The sequence below is a fragment of the Lissotriton vulgaris genome, chromosome 5 (genome assembly GCF_964263255.1).
Source record: "Lissotriton vulgaris chromosome 5, aLisVul1.2, whole genome shotgun sequence".
Lineage (NCBI taxonomy): Eukaryota > Metazoa > Chordata > Amphibia > Caudata > Salamandridae > Lissotriton > Lissotriton vulgaris.
In genome coordinates this window covers 1716246634-1716265430 of record NC_141693.1, presented here as the reverse complement: position 1 = coordinate 1716265430, position 18797 = coordinate 1716246634, and the positions used below count along the sequence as shown (strand labels likewise).

Here is an 18797-nt window from a genome sequence, read left to right as displayed (position 1 = left end):
ACCATCCCACGATTCTACAAGACTAGAATAGGAGGAAGATCCTTCTCCTACCTCGCCAACAAAACTTGGAACAATTCAAGAAGGATCTCAAGACCTGGCTCTCTGACTGAACCCCAGCACCCAGACGGAGCAGCACCCCCCCACCCAGGGCCTTGAGACCCTCACGGTTGAGTAACTGCGCTATACAAACCCCTGATTGATTGATTGATTGATTGATTGATTGATTGATTGATTGATTTATCAGGTGGTTCCGATAAAAGCTCTGCTACCATATCATCCATGTAGACAATGCCTGTTTCTTCTGTCATTTTTTCCTTTCCATTTTTTAATTAGAAACTAGTCCAATACTATAAAGCTTGCTTTCACTGTTTATTAGAATCACTATTTGAGGTACTATATATCATGCACATATATTATTTTTCCCTTTGCAGCTGTATGCTTGGCTTTGCACTGTTTTTCCTTTTACCCACAAAATTGTCTAGGGAGGGAAGAAAGATTTTTTGGGAGGAAGGGAACAGGATACTGCCTCCCTATTTGTAACACAAAATCACAAAAGTATCATAACACCCTTTTGACCAAGTCTCTCTGATTGACCCAGATCCTTTTTACAAGGGTGCAAGAGTTGTAATACCTCCAGATATACACCCAACTAGTTAGGTTTTTAAACATACCAAAGGCACCCAATAATAAACGGAAGCTTGGGTGTCTTTTAGGTATTTTTATCCAGACAAAAAGACCGCATTGGGAAATAAATCCAAAGTACTCCCAGGAAAACAGTTGAGCCCGCCCTGGTTTATAAAGACCAGGGTGAGACCCAATAATGAAAAATAACACCAAAAACCTCTTTGGATCCATCATATAAAAAGGATTCAATCAGAGTAGAAACTCGGTTTAAAGGGTGGTAAGATACTTTTGTGATTTGATAGGTGGCATGCATTCATAAAATAGTTCTCAATACACTGAAGAGTCTTGAGGAACACTGCAAGTTGCACTTTTGAAGAAACCAATGTAATCTGCAGGCTACAATTGACAAGAAAGGCTTGAGTTGACCCAATAGCTCTGTCTTCCTCTCTGGATATGTTCTTGAGGTAGTCCAGTCTTATGCCAAAGCCAACAGTATCATTAGCTGCCAACAGCCTGAGTAGGTTAAAGACTTCTATAGACCCATACCCATGGACACTGCGAGATCTTCCCTAATATCTATTGGGTTGTCTTGAGCCACATTGCAAACATAAACACTGATTGTGGAGATTTTGGCAGATTTTGACATACTGCTGCAGTTGTCTTGTGACCTCTGCCACCATGCTTTTGATGGAGCGAGGTGGCAAAACCAAAATTTTGTAAACCACTTGTGAAGTCAATATTCCATAACATTAACTTGACTAATGGTGTTTTGTGCTGTAATAATCAACCATAGTATAAGATTCATACATAAAATACACACTGGAATACTAATCTTGCTTGCATGAAGCAAAATAATTAACTAATTTGTATTGTCATGGTGATGTGAACTAATGCACAGCTTAAATAGAAATAAATGCAGCATGTGTGTGCTTATTGTATACGTTTTGTGCTACAAAGTCGTCGGATATGTAAGTATAAAACGCATTTATGTGGCTTATTTGCTAGGTAATAACTAATGGGGAAACTTTAGTATGGTGGGAGGTAAACCGAAGGGCCTTAGTTCTATATATAACATGAATTTGTGTTTGTTTCTACGATAGTTCCAAAAAGTGGCCTCTGAGGCCTACCGTGAAAATGGCCGCTCTGAAGAACTGCGAGCGAATGCTAGACTGCACATGTGCCTCCAAAGCCTGCAAGTGCGAGCGAGCTGCCTGTGCTCAGATGGGGAGTTCAAGGTTACCGTGTCCTGAAAACAAGGATGGGTGCCAAATTATGGACATTTGAATTTTCTAAACGTGGGAAAAGGTCCTAACGTTCCAAGTTGCTGACGTGACTAGGCCAAGACTGACCTAAAACAATAAGAATATTATGAATCTGCTGAATCACTGTGAATATTATGTTGTAATGGTGAGGAGATGCTCACCCACCCCAAAATTGTCCAATCAGAACCCGAATTGGTGATGTTAAATACTTTTTAGATAGATTAAGTTAGGAAATTAGTGTATAAAAACCCCTGATTTTACTTAGAGGCATCGCTCCTTTCAATTTTCTCTGGAGATGCTGCCGGACTGAAGATCGATTCCTGGATGTAAGATCCCTTCTGATTATTTGTTTTCTTTGCAGGACTGTTACGATAAGATGAGGGTGTTAGCTAGGGACAGTGGCGGTTTTACCATTAGGGCGTTTGGGCGTTGCCCCACCTATAATTATCAGGCAATTTATTCGAGCGGCGCGTTAATAAAAGTATTATAAATTAACGCGCCGCTCGAATAAATTGCCCGATAATTATTGCCCTGCGGCCATAGTGTGTGTGTGTGTCATGGACATGGACAGTAGTATGCACTGTCTGACACTGGGTGGCGCTGGACTGACTCTGTGCCTGCACAGTGCGCACTCACTGCGCATGTGGTGTTTGCCCGGCAGGGCTTTTCCAACTAGTAAACTATGTGGCTTTAAAAAAAACAACGGATTAGGGGTTTGCCTGCCTAATGCAATGTACCCCAGTGCTGAAAAAACGAACAACGTTTTTTTAAGGCTCAGCCCAATCCTGATGCTACTCTCTTTAGAGAGCAGCTCTCCTCTAAAGAGAGCAGCATCAGGATTGGCTACTACTGTGTCTCGGCAAGTTGGCAGCCATTACTAATTAGTCTAGGCGCCAACGGGACCCCAGAGCAGAGATGGTGCGGACCCGGTCAAGTGAAGACAAGGTAAGTTTTTTATTTTATTTATCCCCACCCCCCTTGCCCCCACTGTGAGCGAGCCGTGACTGGTCACGTTAGACCATACAGCAGATGGATGTGTTTGAGGACATGCAGCGGTGATGTACGGGTTCGGACTCCAGGATAAGGTGGGTGGGTTGTTATGTTGGTTATGAATGGGAGAAACCTGACAACTAAGTGTGAGTATTGCGCACGCATGTGAGCCGCCTCGAACACATGATTGTAGTGTGTGCTGTCTCGAAGTACAAAGTGCGCCGTGGCTGAGGCTCCCATATGAAGAAGGTACTTAGTGTTCTGCGTGTGCACAGTGCGTCTCTACTTCTATATTGGCAGCCTGGCTGCAACGTGAATGTTGGATGAATGTCCGACCTGCCTAATTACTCTGAGTGAGTATGTATTATTTTGCTTGTGTGTGACATCATGGCAAGAGCAGAGCTGCCTACTTTAGTGCTTCCAAAGTAGTCAGGTCTGCTCTGCACCTAACGCCGCCATTACTACAGTGCACACGTTGCACACAGACACTCCCTCCAAAGTCGGCAGCTCAGCTGTGCTTGCTCTAGCCAGCATTATGGCCATACTTCGATGTTTGATCATGGACTTAGCAAAATCCAATCGCCAGGATGTAAAGCAGACAACGGCTGCAGCTCTTAATATGTTCGGTCACGTTTCCGCTATATAAACATTAACAGTCTTTGAAGTGCAGAGTGACTCTGCACTTCCAAGAGTGTTGATGTTTATATAGCGGAAACGCAGACAAGCACAGAGTTGCAGACATTCGTAAATGTATCTGATGCTAGGCCCAGCCATCTCGAGTGCTCATGAAATTACCTTTCCGTCAGCAATACAAGCGCAGCTGCGCAACATTTACATGCATTTTAGTATTGTAGGGGTATATACATTTGCAGTCGGATGTGAATAAACTACTAACTTTGATGAACAACAGTACATTACCGCAGTACATAAGATGTATAGATTTGAATAAGCACCAGCTGGAGAAAAGCGGATGGGGTGAGGTGTGGTTAGTACATGGATGAGACATGCACATCATCTCAACCTCTGTGTGGTGATAAAACACATTGACAATGTGTCTAGTACTGGTGGAACTGGCAGAATTTATATATTACTTTGCTTTCTCCTCCCCCCCCTGAGCCTCGTTCGGTCATTCTGGCTAGATCGCTATGCTTGTGCTCTGCGATTCGCGCCACCGCACATTTTACGCCCTACCACCTTCAAATGTCACCAGCCGCCACTGGCTAGGGATGTTAGGAAAGAGTGAATTTGGAACTATCCGTTTCTTTGCTAAACTTCCCAACTGAACTTTAAATACATGTCTATTTCTGAGCTCTACAATAAATGATCATTTTTGCTGAAATAAAGATTTAAGAATTTTCTTGAATAAAGAATTAATAAATGCCTTAATATTAGACATGCTGAAATCTGTTGATAATAAAATAAGAAAGTTGGAAAATTAAAGCTGGTCTTGTATTTTCCTACGCCTATTTTCTACTAACAGGTTCATCGCCACTATGGTGGTGTGTCTGAATAAAATTGATGTTGATTAAACCATGGTAAACTGTTTTAAACTGCAGGTATAAATAATAACTATTTAAGATAGGTTTCAGGCACTCCACCAATGTTACAGCATTTACTCCAGATAGATGTCACCAAACCCTGAAATAGAGTAATAGTGAAGAGAGTACAGTGTTATGGGCCCCACTGGTGAATGAATGAATGTGTGATTGAATATTTCAGGGAAGCGGTGATGTTGGGTTTAGAAATTATTTCTGAAGTACCGCTGCAACACTTTCAGAGGGGATCAGTAGTTGCAGGGTTCTTTTTGATTTGTTGTTGGCTTTTTTTAATTGAAAACAAATATACTTTAAAGGCACAGGAGAGCTGGCATCATTTTTAAAGCACAATAGTAACAGTTCTGTTCAGGCTTGCAATAACTTTAAATGGCACGGTGTCAGCATTTCTTTACCGGGAAATCATGTCTTCTTAGGGACCAATACTGGAACTTGTCAGACAGGATGTTTTATACTTAATGGTTCTCCGCCAGCATTGATCTGCACTGGAACAGCACTTAAACTTGTCAGAACTGTTAGGCTTTTAAAGGCACTTTCCCGACATATCACATCAGGGCTGCAGTACCTGTTTAAAGGAGAAATCCATGACTTACCTGCAGGTAATCTATTACTGTAACAAGAGAGAACCATTGCTTGAACCTGAGGGATGTAGTAAACATTTTCAAAAGATGTCAGTGGTACGCCAGCTGCCCAATACATCAGGGAGGTTCCCCACACCTGTGTGCTTGCTTCGGGTAACACCCCTCATATCATTCATATCATTACGAAAGCCGATGATGGCCATTTTACTAGCCATATAGCACACTCATGTCTCCACACATGAAGTGTAGCCAGAATCTGGACGATGCTTGCCTTAATGAAAGAGCAGAGGACTCCCTTAGACATCAAAGAGGAACCCATTACCTTTAATGGTGAACTGCCACCTTTTAAATTCAGGTATCTCTTCACAGGAAGGGGAAGAGCGTAGTGCTTAATGGGAACCGGTGGGTTTCGGGGTTGGCACTGGCACTTAATTGTCAACTCCAGCGCTTGTTGACAGTCTGTCACAAAGTGACACTGTCTTGCTAATTTAGAGATGATCTCAGTGTGTGATGGTTAGTAGTTGGGTTGTTACTATCATTGGCAGCACAGCAGAGGCAATGTCTGATGCAGGCTGCAGTGGCCTCCTGATGAGAGCCCTGGCACTTATTTTCTTTTACAAATTAAATAACGGGAAGAGGAACGCACCAAAACTCCAAGGTTGAGTACTGGATCTAGGTATCCAGCATGGCTCTTTATAAGTAGTGGCATAACTTGTCCTGTTGCTGGGCACTCTTATGATTGAGGGCACAAAGACAGACACAAGAAAAACAACCCTGACGTGGTCTCCCGTGGTATAGGCAGATCTTGAGTACGATAAGATGCACATTCTAGGGGTACAGAAGCTAGAATAGCCTTCAGTCTTTTCATTGGGTCCTCTTTTTAGAGGGTCAATAAATTAATCAAGGATACTGTAGTACATTACAGGTTAACAAGCTATCTCTATTACAAGTTATCATTCTAGTCTTTGTCGAATTCCTTGCATGTATTCTGTATTCTACATTCTGTACTTTGTATGTTCAGTATTCTATGATGTGGCAGTTTACTGGTTGCTTCTGCAAGGAAGGGTCCGCTCTTGACCTACTCTTTATCTTGAATAAAGAACCCTTCTCACTCTACCTACTTGGCCATTGGAACTTATTTACTACAGATACAAACTCTACCTTTGCAAAACTCACACCATACCAAAGAGAATTGTCCCAGTCCCTGATCAGATTTTGAGCATGAGAGCTATGAGGCTCATGGACTCAGGGTTCAGTGGAAAAGAGCTGTACCCCTGCACTCTATCATAAGGTGAAAACACGACCTCCTGGCTGTATGGACTACAAACTAGGGCCTGTCCTGTTTCTTAGGACTGTCAGTTTTATCCAGACAGTGTGGCCGGAGGAATGGGTTATTGAAGTGTTTGCAGTGATTTTCCTATAACCAGACGATTTGGTGCTTACCTCAACAATTTCACTTCTAGACCACATCACCTGCCTCGTTGCTTCTCCATCCCTCCACAGCCAAAATAGATGCTCAAGGACAGACATAAATCTTCTGTATGAACTTCAATCAATACCTCTCCCAAACTCTTTTTAACTCTGCTCCTCTGCTTGTTGCCAGGTGGAGAGAGACACCCACTGAACAGAAGCAAAACTCACCTCCAAAAAAATAACCTCCTGGGGCTCCGACCACAAGTGTCCCATCCTGAAACAAAAAGCAGTCATAATTAGATTGACTAGAGATTTGATTGGCATCAAGGTAAAGCAGGGATGAACACATGGAAGAATGGAGTGGGGGAACCACTAAATGAAAAAGAGGTGTGCATGTGTAGAGGCAAAGAAGGCGAAAATACCCAAGCAGAGGACCCTAAGGACAGAGCGGGGCAATCACCAAGTCACATTTCAGAGCACGTTTATGCCACATACTGATGATTGCTTTCTTAAGTTGGTCTGCTGAATCGACAAAAACTAAAACAATTATACATTTCTACATTGAGATGAAATCTTACTAGTCATATGTTTACTCGTAATACCCTGCTAATGGGTTCGTAGAGGGTCTAGTCCCCCAAATGTTGACAAAGGTAACACATGCTCTTCATAAGCTGTTTGGAAGATTGAGGCTGTTTGCTTAAGTTAGGGTTCAGACGGATCCACAGAAGAGATAGAGCTTTAAGCCTGCCTCAGGTATAGGGTGATGTAAGTTTAACACATGCCAAGTTTTAATGATAACCACTGACTCTGACTATTTAAATAACGTTCATTTGCAGTCCTTATATAAACAAGTGACATGAGTATGTTCTAAAAATTTGAAATGGCCCCTCATAGATGAATGCTGACCCTCAGTAGAGAGAGAGATATCTCTCTATTTATCTCCCTCTCTCTCTGTATATATATATATATATATATATATATATATATATATATATATATATATTCACTGAAAAAACCATAGGTTATAGACCATATATAGTTAGGAATTAGCATTTACAAAACCTTATTTTACTCACACAAAACCATTGAAATTCGCATATATAGTTAGTTGCACTACCTATATATCGCGCACCCGCAATCCACTGCTGATCATGTCACATATTACATCATTCATGACATGGTCAGTGACATCACTGATGACATCACTGATGACATCTCAAATGACATCACTGATGACATCACTGATGACAACATCCAGTGACTGTATTTTTCTGTAAAGTTAAAATATGTCTTACATATTGAAGAATGAGTGGATGTATAAGTGTCTGGATGAAGGATTTAGTAGGTGCATGACTGACTGTATGACTGAGTGATTAAATGTGTCTCACTGAGTGCATGGGTTAGGGACTAAACTGTCTTAATTTGTGCATCATTATGTCTGTTGTTCTGTAAACTGCTGCATGTGTTGATCAGTAGCTATATGAGTAACTATATGGGTTATTGATTGGTTGCCCAAGTATTTGTATGGGAGACTGAGTGTGTGTGTGGGTGGCTAGGAGGTGTATGACTGTGCATAGATGTGTGAGCAGTTGATTCACTAGATGTATGGGTTCAAAAGTGCATGTGGAAACAGCTGTATGGGCGGTTGACTGTGTGCATGAGTGTATTGGTGAGTGAATGGATATCTCAGTGCTACATGTCAAAGTAAGTACATATGTAAAACACAGTACATGTGAGAGTTGACATATATAAATAACTGTGCATAAGAGCCAGTGAATGTGTGAGTGGCTGTATAGATCATTGTGAACTTGTATCAGGGATTGCATAAGAGAGTAAATATGTGTTAGTATATGTTTGAATAAGTAAGGTGTGCATAACTGTATAGTTGAGGTAATGGAGGTGTGATTGATTCTTTGCATGACTGACTAGGTGTGTGAGTAACTCCATGGATGAGTGACAGTCTGTGAGTGTCTGTTTACACTGAGTGTATCTAAGGTTATATTAGAGTCTGAAGAGGTTCATCGTGTTATCACATGAATGATGCAAACACAACAGGTGATGGACCGAATGTGGATCAATGTCACACACTCAACCCAGTCCAAAGATCTGGGCCCAAATCCATCGTTTTTTTGCACTCCACACCACCCGGGTTAGACAATGGCGATATGCAAATCAGCTCTGACCCTGTGCCCCATGGGAACAGTCCAGTCCGAACTACAAAAGCCATGTCCTTCCCAGAACGGAATCAAGCATCCGAGGACCGGACCGGTTTCGAGGTAACACCTCTCATCAGCCCGGCTAGCTTGACTCCAGTGGTGTGGAGTGCCTGGGACCCACGTCTGGGCATCCCCAGCGCACTTAGGGCGGAATATGCAAACACAACAGGTGATGGACCGAATGTGGATCAATGTCACACACTCAACCCAGTCCAAAGATCTGGGCCCAAATCCATCGTTTTTTTGCACTCCACACCACCCGGGTTAGACAATGGCGATATGCAAATCAGCTCTGACCCTGTGCCCCATGGGAACAGTCCAGTCCGAACTACAAAAGCCATGTCCTTCCCAGAACGGAATCAAGCATCCGAGGACCGGATTCGAGGTAACACCTCTCATCAGCCCGGCTAGCTTGACTCCAGTGGTGTGGAGTGCCTGGGACCCACGTCTGGGCATCCCCAGCGCACTTAGGGCGGAATATGCAAACACAACAGGTGATGGACCGAATGTGGATCAATGTCACACACTCAACCCAGTCCAAAGATCTGGGCCCAAATCCATCGTTTTTTTGCACTCCACACCACCCGGGTTAGACAATGGCGATATGCAAATCAGCTCTGACCCTGTGCCCCATGGGAACAGTCCAGTCCGAACTACAAAAGCCATGTCCTTCCCAGAACGGAATCAAGCATCCGAGGACCGGACCGGTTTCGAGGTAACACCTCTCATCAGCCCGGCTAGCTTGACTCCAGTGGTGTGGAGTGCCTGGGACCCACGTCTGGGCATTCCCAGCGCACTTAGGGCGGAATATGCAAACACAACAGGTGATGGACCGAATGTGGATCAATGTCACACACTCAACCCAGTCCAAAGATCTGGGCCCAAATCCATCGTTTTTTTGCACTCCACACCACCTGGGTTAGACAATGGCGATATGCAAATCAGCTCTGACCCTGTGCCCCATGGGAACAGTCCAGTCCGAACTGCAAAAGCCATGTCCTTCCCAGAACGGAATCAAGCGTCCGAGGACCGGACCGGTTTCGAGGTAACACCTCTCATCAGCCCGGCTAGCTTGACTCCAGTGGTGTGGAGTGCCTGGGACCCACGTCTGGGCATCCCCAGCGCACTTAGGGCGGAATATGCAAACACAACAGGTGATGGACCGAATGTGGATCAATGTCACACACTCAACCCAGTCCAAAGATCTGGGCCCAAATCCATCGTTTTTTTGCACTCCACACCACCTGGGTTAGACAATGGCGATATGCAAATCAGCTCTGACCCTGTGCCCCATGGGAACAGTCCAGTCCGAACTACAAAAGCCATGTCCTTCCCAGAACGGAATCAAGCATCCGCGGACCGGACCGGTTTCGAGGTAACACCTCTCATCAGCCCGGCTAGCTTGACTCCAGTGGTGTGGAGTGCCTGGGACCCACGTCTGGGCATCCCCAGCGCACTTAGGGCGGAATATGCAAACACAACAGGTGATGGACCGAATGTGGATCAATGTCACACACTCAACCCAGTCCAAAGATCTGGGCCCAAATCCATCGTTTTTTTGCACTCCACACCACCCGGGTTAGACAATGGCGATATGCAAATCAGCTCTGACCCTGTGCCCCATGGGAACAGTCCAGTCCGAACTACAAAAGCCATGTCCTTCCCAGAACGGAATCAAGCATTCGAGGACCGGACCGGTTTCGAGGTAACACCTCTCATCAGCCCGGCTAGCTTGACTCCAGTGGTGTGGAGTGCCTGGGACCCACGTCTGGGCATCCCCAGCGCACTTAGGGCGGAATATGCAAACACAACAGGCGATGGACCGAATGTGGATCAATGTCACACACTCAACCCAGTCCAAAGATCTGGGCCCAAATCCATCGTTTTTTTGCACTCCACACCACCCGGGTTAGACAATGGCGATATGCAAATCAGCTCTGACCCTGTGCCCCATGGGAACAGTCCAGTCCGAACTACAAAAGCCATGTCCTTCCCAGAACGGAATCAAGCATCCGAGGACCGGACCGGTTTCGAGGTAACACCTCTCATCAGCCCGGCTAGCTTGACTCCAGTGGTGTGGAGTGCCTGGGACCCACTTCTGGGCATCCCCAGCGCACTTAGGGCGGAATATGCAAACACAACAGGTGATGGACCGAATGTGGATCAATGTCACACACTCAACCCAGTCCAAAGATCTGGGCCCAAATCCATCGTTTTTTTGCACTCCACACCACCCGGTTAGACAATGGCGATATGCAAATCAGCTCTGACCCTGTGCCCCATGGGAACAGTCCAGTCCGAACTACAAAAGCCATGTCCTTCCCAGAACGGAATCAAGCATCCGAGGACCGGACCGGTTTCGAGGTAACACCTCTCATCAGCCCGGCTAGCTTGACTCCAGTGGTGTGGAGTGCCTGGGACCCACGTCTGGGCATCCCCAGCGCACTTAGGGCGGAATATGCAAACACAACAGGTGATGGACCGAATGTGGATCAATGTCACACACTCAACCCAGTCCAAAGATCTGGGCCCAAATCCATCGTTTTTTTGCACTCCACACCACCCGGGTTAGACAATGGCGATATGCAAATCAGCTCTGACCCTGTGCCCCATGGGAACAGTCCAGTCCGAACTACAAAAGCCATGTCCTTCCCAGAACGGAATCAAGCATCCGAGGACCGGACCGGTTTCGAGGTAACACCTCTCATCAGCCCGGCTAGCTTGACTCCAGTGGTGTGGAGTGCCTGGAACCCACGTCTGGGCATCCCCAGCGCACTTAGGGCGGAATATGCAAACACAACAGGTGATGGACCGAATGTGGATCAATGTCACACACTCAACCCAGTCCAAAGATCTGGGCCCAAATCCATCGTTTTTTTGCACTCCACACCACCCGGGTTAGACAATGGCGATATGCAAATCAGCTCTGACCCTGTGCCCCATGGGAACAGTCCAGTCCGAACTACAAAAGCCATGTCCTTCCCAGAACGGAATCAAGCATCCGAGGACCGGACCGGTTTCGAGGTAACACCTCTCATCAGCCCGGCTAGCTTGACTCCAGTGGTGTGGAGTGCCTGGGACCCACGTCTGGGCATCCCCAGCGCACTTAGGGCGGAATATGCAAACACAACAGGTGATGGACCGAATGTGGATCAATGTCACACACTCAACCCAGTCCAAAGATCTGGGCCCAAATCCATCGTTTTTTTGCACTCCACACCACCCGGGTTAGACAATGGCGATATGCAAATCAGCTCTGACCCTGTGCCCCATGGGAACAGTCCAGTCCGAACTACAAAAGCCATGTCCTTCCCAGAACGGAATCAAGCATCCGAGGACCGGACCGGTTTCGAGGTAACACCTCTCATCAGCCCGGCTAGCTTGACTCCAGTGGTGTGGAGTGCCTGGGACCCACGTCTGGGCATCCCCAGCGCACTTAGGGCGGAATATGCAAACACAACAGGTGATGGACCGAATGTGGATCAATGTCACACACTCAACCCAGTCCAAAGATCTGGGCCCAAATCCATCGTTTTTTTGCACTCCACAATGAATGATGTCATCAGTGATGTGATCAGTAATGTCAAATGAGATGTCATCAGTGATGTCATCAGTGATGTCATTTGAGATGTCATCAGTGATGTCATCAGTGATGTCATTGAGATGTCATCAGTGATGTCATCAGTGATGTCACTGACCATGTCATGAATGATGTAATATGTGACATGATCAGCAGTGGATTGCGGGTGCGCGATATATAGTTAGTGCAACTAACTATAAATGCGAATTTCAATGGTTTTGTGGGAGTAAAATAAGGTTTTGTAAATGCTAATTCCTAACTATATATGGTCTATAACCTATGGTTTTTTCAGTGAATTTTCAAGGTTTTGTAAATGCTAATTCCTAACTATATATGGTCTATAACCTATGGTTCAGTGAATATATAACATTTCTATGGCAAAATGAAACCCCTCATTTTGTTCCTTTGCAAATTAAATGTTTTAAGTGTTAACACTTTATTCCAATCAAGATGACTTCAGGTGTGCCATACTTTGTCATAAGTAAGACTGTTAGCGCTCTAGTTGTTCTTTTGAACACTCTGGGACATTCTGTCACTGGGCTATAGTTGGGCTACATCTGGCTGATATTTGGGCTACATTTGGTTTTTTTTGTCTCTGGTGGCCATCTTTGGGCTACATTGAGCTACATTGGGCTATATTTGGGCTCTAACATTTATATAGCCCAATGTAGCCCAATATATATTTTTCAAAGTTAATTTTCATAAAAACCACTGGAGCATATATCTTGAGACATAGCAAAGGCACATCGGGCTACCAGTCCCTACAATTTTGCCAAGTTTTGTGGAAATCCATTCAGCCATTCGAGCTAAAAGTGAGTCCAACCGCCCTATGGAAAACTCAATGTTAAAAACACGTTTTGGGACCCCCCTTTTTTCTCGGCCCCCGCTTGACGAAACCCCCGCAAACTTTCAGGGGACGCTCAGAAACAAAATGTGCCATTTTTCTGAAAATTTCAGCCAATTCCGTCCATCAACGCCAAAGTTATTCAACATAGAATTTTCAGAAATCCCTATTCAAAAAATCCTAACTATATATACCTACTGGCGACCGCCAGTAGGTAATATATATATATATATATATATATATATATATATATATATATATATATATATATATATATATATATATATATATATATCAGCTCCAAAGTCCCTCCCCGCGATCAAACGGGAATCAGGAAGCAGCACTCACAGGGTAAATTCACAGTTGTTTATTTTCTCAAAGCGCGCTTTCGGCACTCGGCCTTCCTCAGTAATGAAACGGGAAACGCGGCAAACACTTTCCATTTAAACCATCACGTGTCAAATCAGCTCGACATAAAAATAGGACTCGATGATGGAAAGATAGCCACCATCTTAGAGTGGGTCTGTGCCTGGATACTGATATAACATATATAAAGAATACCACAAGATACATGCAATTCATAAGTATCTAAAAATCAAATAGATCGCATTATGGCTCAATAAAGTGTACTATCCGTATCACGCCCAGAATGGGCTATACAATATATACACTACTATCATCATACCCGCACCAACGGTGCTGTTATACTGCCCTGTATGGGCTGATGATCATCCCCATTGAGATAACGTGATGATACAATATATCAACCAAATTATGTATAACGTTCAACAATTCATCATATAAACTAGAACCTTGGAGGAAGCAAAGATTATGGTTAATCATCCACATTTCATGTATATCATTTCAGTTACATTAAATGGACAGCCAAGTCCTCATGCATGTTAAGTCCCATAGGCATTTTGCTTTGCAGATCGATTATATATCGCGATTCAAGTCGCCTGAGTTTTTGTAATCTGTCCCCCCCTCTCACACTAAAGGGGACAGAATCTAGACAAAAGTACGATAACAGATCCCTGTTACGTGCATGTTCTTTGTCGAAATGTCTAGCTACAGGATAGCTCACATCTGCATTCTGGATCGCTCTTTGGTGTTCCAAGATGCTCAATTTCACTGGGTTCGTGGTACTGCCAACATACCTTCTGCCACAAGGACATGTCAGACAATATGTATGGCGTGGTACAGGTGAGAAATTTTTGTATTTTTCTAGGCTGTTTCACCCCTGGCATATTATATTGTACAGTGCGTTTACTCGCTTTACACGCCTTGCAGCGACCACAGGGAAAAAAACCTTTCATGTGTTCTGACTTGGGTTTAGGTTTGAACTCTTCATGGTGACTATGGACTAAATAGTCTTTCAGTGCTCTTGCTTTCCTAAAAGTCACCAAAGGATAAGAGGGTAAGTCTTGTTTTATGACATTATCCGTCATCAGGATATTCCAATGCTTGCGCATTATGCGTTTAAGGTCTGCAGCATTACTAGAGTAGGTCGTTATAAGTCTTAACGACCCCCCATCAGTTTTTGTGTCTTTTTTATCTTCTAACAGCCCTTTCCTTTCTAGATTGTGAACCTTGCTCAAAGACTGCCTGAGTAGCCCATCTTTGTACCCCCTTGCTTTGAATCTTTGTATGCTGCTGCTCGCCGCTTTACGGAACTCCTGTTCCTTAGTGTTATTCCTCCTTATCCGAAGTAATTCTCCATACGGTATACTATTTACTAAACTCTTCGGGTGGCTGCTGGTCGCAAATAAGGTGGAATTCCCAGCGGTCGCCTTACGAAAGAGTTTAGTTTGTAAACTGCAATTCTCAACAAAAACTGTTAAGTCGAGATAATTGACTTCATTTCGACTCACTTCCCCTGAGAACTTCAGATTATTGTGATTGGTATTGAGTACCTCAATGTATTCTTTGGCCAATTCGACTGATCCCTCCATAATTATAAAGAGGTCGTCGATATACCGGTACCAACATTTCACAAGATCATTCCATTTCTTATTAGCAGGCGGCCAGGCTACCTGCTCCTCCCACCACCCCACGAATAAATTAGCGAAGCTGGGGGCGGAGCAGGTACCCATCGCCACTCCCGTAAGCTGTTTAAATAAGTCCTTACCAAAGAGAAAAATGTTGTTGTTAAGGCAGAATCGTAGAAATTCGAGCAGCATCTTATTATGCTCGAAATATTTTACTGGTCTACTCTCCAGAAACCAGGAAATTGCTGCCAGCCCTTCTTCGTGCGTAATACACGTGTAAAGGCTGGTAATATCAATAACCAACATAGTATACCCATCACACCAATTGATGCTGTCAATACAGTTCAAAAAATGTTTCGTGTCCTTAAGATATGATTTAAGATTAACCACATGGGGAGAAAGGAAAGAGTCTATATATATCGACAAATGTTCTGGGAGGCTACCTTGAGAAGCTACAATAGGCCTACCAGGGGGATTCAATAGGTCCTTATGTACCTTAGGTAGGTAGTAGAAAGTAGGAGACTCTTTCCTGTTAACAGACACTGTCATTAGATAAGATGTTGGCAGCTCAAGTCGAAATTTCATTAATGTTAAACATTGAGATGCAATCAGTCGCTTAAGTATATGCGAGAATTAGTAAACCCAGTCTATGCCAAATAACTTAGCCGATACACGGCGTGACAATGTGATTGCAGAAATGTGCGCGCAATTTAAAATTTACATTCCGCGCGTAATAAGCTTTGATTTTTGTGCTTATGATATAAATTGGATTTGGGCCCAGATCTTTGGACTGGGTTGAGTGTGTGACATTGATCCACATTCGGTCCATCACCTGTTGTGTTTGCATATTCCGCCCTAAGTGCGCTGGGGATGCCCAGACATGAGTCCCAGGCACTCCACACCACTGGAGTCAAGCTAGCCGGGCTGATGAGAGGTGTTACCTCGAAACCGGTCCGGTCCTCGGATGCTTGATTCCGTTCTGGGAAGGACATGGCTTTTGTAGTTCGGACTGGACTGTTCCCATGGGGCACAGGGTCAGAGCTGATTTGCATATCGCCATTGTCTAACCCAGGGTGGTGTGGAGTGCAAAATAATGATGGATTTGGGCCCAGATCTTTGGACTGGGTTGAGTGTGTGACATTGATCCACATTCGGTCCATCACCTGTTGTGTTTGCATATTCCGCCCTAAGTGCGCTGGGGATGCCCAGACGTGGGTCCCAGGCACTCCACACCACTGGAGTCAAGCTAGCCGGGCTGATGAGAGGTGTTACCTCGAAACCGGTCCGGTCCTCGGATGCTTGATTCCGTTCTGGGAAGGACATGGCTTTTGTAGTTCGGACTGGACTGTTCCCATGGGGCACAGGGTCAGAGCTGATTTGCATATCGCTATTGTCTAACCCAGGGTGGTGTGGAGTGCAAAATAACGATGGATTTGGGCCCAGATCTTTGGACTGGGTTGAGTGTGTGACATTGATCCACATTCGGTCCATCACCTGTTGTGTTTGCATATTCCGCACTAAGTGCGCTGGGGATGCCCAGACGTGGGTCCCAGGCACTCCACACCCCTGGAGTCAAGCTAGCCGGGCTGATGAGAGGTGTTTCCTCGAAACCGGTCCGGTCCTCGGATGCTTGATTCCGTTCTGGGAAGGACATGGCTTTTGTAGTTCGGACTGGACTGTTCCCATGGGGCACAGAGTCAGAGCTGATTTGCATATCGCCATTGTCTAACCCAGGGTGGTGTGGAGTGCAAAATAACGATGGATTTGGGCCCAGATCTTTGGACTGGGTTGAGTGTGTGACATTGATCCACATTCGGTCCATCACCTGTTGTGTTTGCATATTCCGCCCTAAGTGCGCTGGGGATGCCCAGACGTGGGTCCCAGGCACTCCACACCACTGGAGTCAAGCTAGCCGGGCTGATGAGAGGTGTTACCTCGAAACCGGTCCGGTCCTCGGATGCTTGATTCCGTTCTGGGAAGGACATGGCTTTTGTAGTTCGGACTGGACTGTTCCCATGGGGCACAGGGTCAGAGCTGATTTGCATATCGCCATTGTCTAACCCAGGGTGGTGTGGGGTGCAAAATAACGATGGATTTGGGCCCAGATCTTTGGACTGGGTTGAGTGTGTGACATTGATCCACATTCGGTCCATCACCTGTTGTGTTTGCATATTCCGCCCTAAGTGCGCTGGGGATGCCCAGACGTGGGTCCCAGGCACTCCACACCACTGGAGTCAAGCTAGCCGGGCTGATGAGAGGTGTTACCTCGAAACCGGTCAGGTCCTCGGATGCTTGATTCCGTTCTGGGAAGGACATGGCTTTTGTAGTTCGGACTGGACTGTTCCCATGGGGCACAGGGTCAGAGCTGATTTGCATATCGCCATTGTCTAACCCAGGGTGGTGTGGAGTGCAAAATAACGATGGATTTGGGCCCAGATCTTTGGACTGGGTTGAGTGTGTGACATTGATCCACATTCGGTCCATCACCTGTTGTGTTTGCATATTCCGCCCTAAGTGCGCTGGGGATGCCCAGACGTGGGTCCCAGGCACTCCACACCACTGGAGTCAAGCTAGCCGGGCTGATGAGAGGTGTTACCTCGAAACCGGTCCGGTCCTCGGATGCTTGATTCCGTTCTGGGAAGGACATGGCTTTTGTAGTTCGGACTGGACTGTTCCCATGGGGCACAGGGTCAGAGCTGATTTGCATATCGCCATTGTCTAACCCAGGGTGGTGTGGAGTGCAAAATAATGATGGATTTGGGCCCAGATCTTTGGACTGGGTTGAGTGTGTGACATTGATCCACATTCGGTCCATCACCTGTTGTGTTTGCATATTCCGCCCTAAGTGCGCTGGGGATGCCCAGACGTGGGTCCCAGGCACTCCACACCACTGGAGTCAAGCTAGCCGGGCTGATGAGAGGTGTTACCTCGAAACCGGTCCGGTCCTCGGATGCTTGATTCCGTTCTGGGAAGGACATGGCTTTTGTAGTTCGGACTGGACTGTTCCCATGGGGCACAGGGTCAGAGCTGATTTGCATATCGCCATTGTCTAACCCAGGGTGGTGTGGAGTGCAAAATAACGATGGATTTGGGCCCAGATCTTTGGACTGGGTTGAGTGTGTGACATTGATCCACATTCGGTCCATCACCTGTTGTGTTTGCATATGATATAATTTAAGCATAAATTGTAGCGGAATCAAGTAGATAAGCTACTATGGCATTATTAGTGTACTGGAACAAAATGTGACTTACAATGCTAACAACATCCAATATGGTGTATGATTTTAGTCCCTTGTTTGTTTTTGCCACCAAATCAGGCGAGAATGCTGTTAAAACATGGCGCCTACCATCAATGTTTGTAACATTGAGGAAGGCGGAGCGCCGAAACGCGTCTGTTGCGAACTTTAAAATAAACATCTGAGAACTACCCCCGGAGTGCGTGGTTTCTTTGGCGAACCTGATGGAAACCTTTAGCGGTATATTTTGCGGGTCCTGTAACCGCATCACACACCCGTCTGCGAGTGCTCTCGGAACCTGCAGGGAACTGAGCGTGAATATATATATATATATATATGAGAACACTGGATTTCCTCACTCTAGCTCTGCGTATGCGGACACAGCCTCCACGCCAACCACAGGAAGGAAGAGACGAACCACCAAATTGGCAGGCAAATAGTGTTTTTATTTTCTTGCAGTTCGCTCAGCCATACATCAGCGACGCGTTTCGGACACGGATGCCCTTGCTC

General features: G+C 45.4%; 1 protein-coding gene across 1 annotated transcript in view; it reads right to left on the bottom strand.

Moving 5' to 3' along the window:
• ITGA2B (integrin subunit alpha 2b) overlaps window positions 1-18797 on the bottom strand; it is a 320876-nt gene that overhangs the window by 203176 nt on the left and 98903 nt on the right. Inside the window, exon 6 of the mRNA XM_086923897.1 lies at window positions 6652-6697. Coding sequence (XP_086780023.1) covers window positions 6652-6697 — 46 coding nt within the window. The remainder of the gene's footprint in view (window positions 1-6651; window positions 6698-18797) is intronic.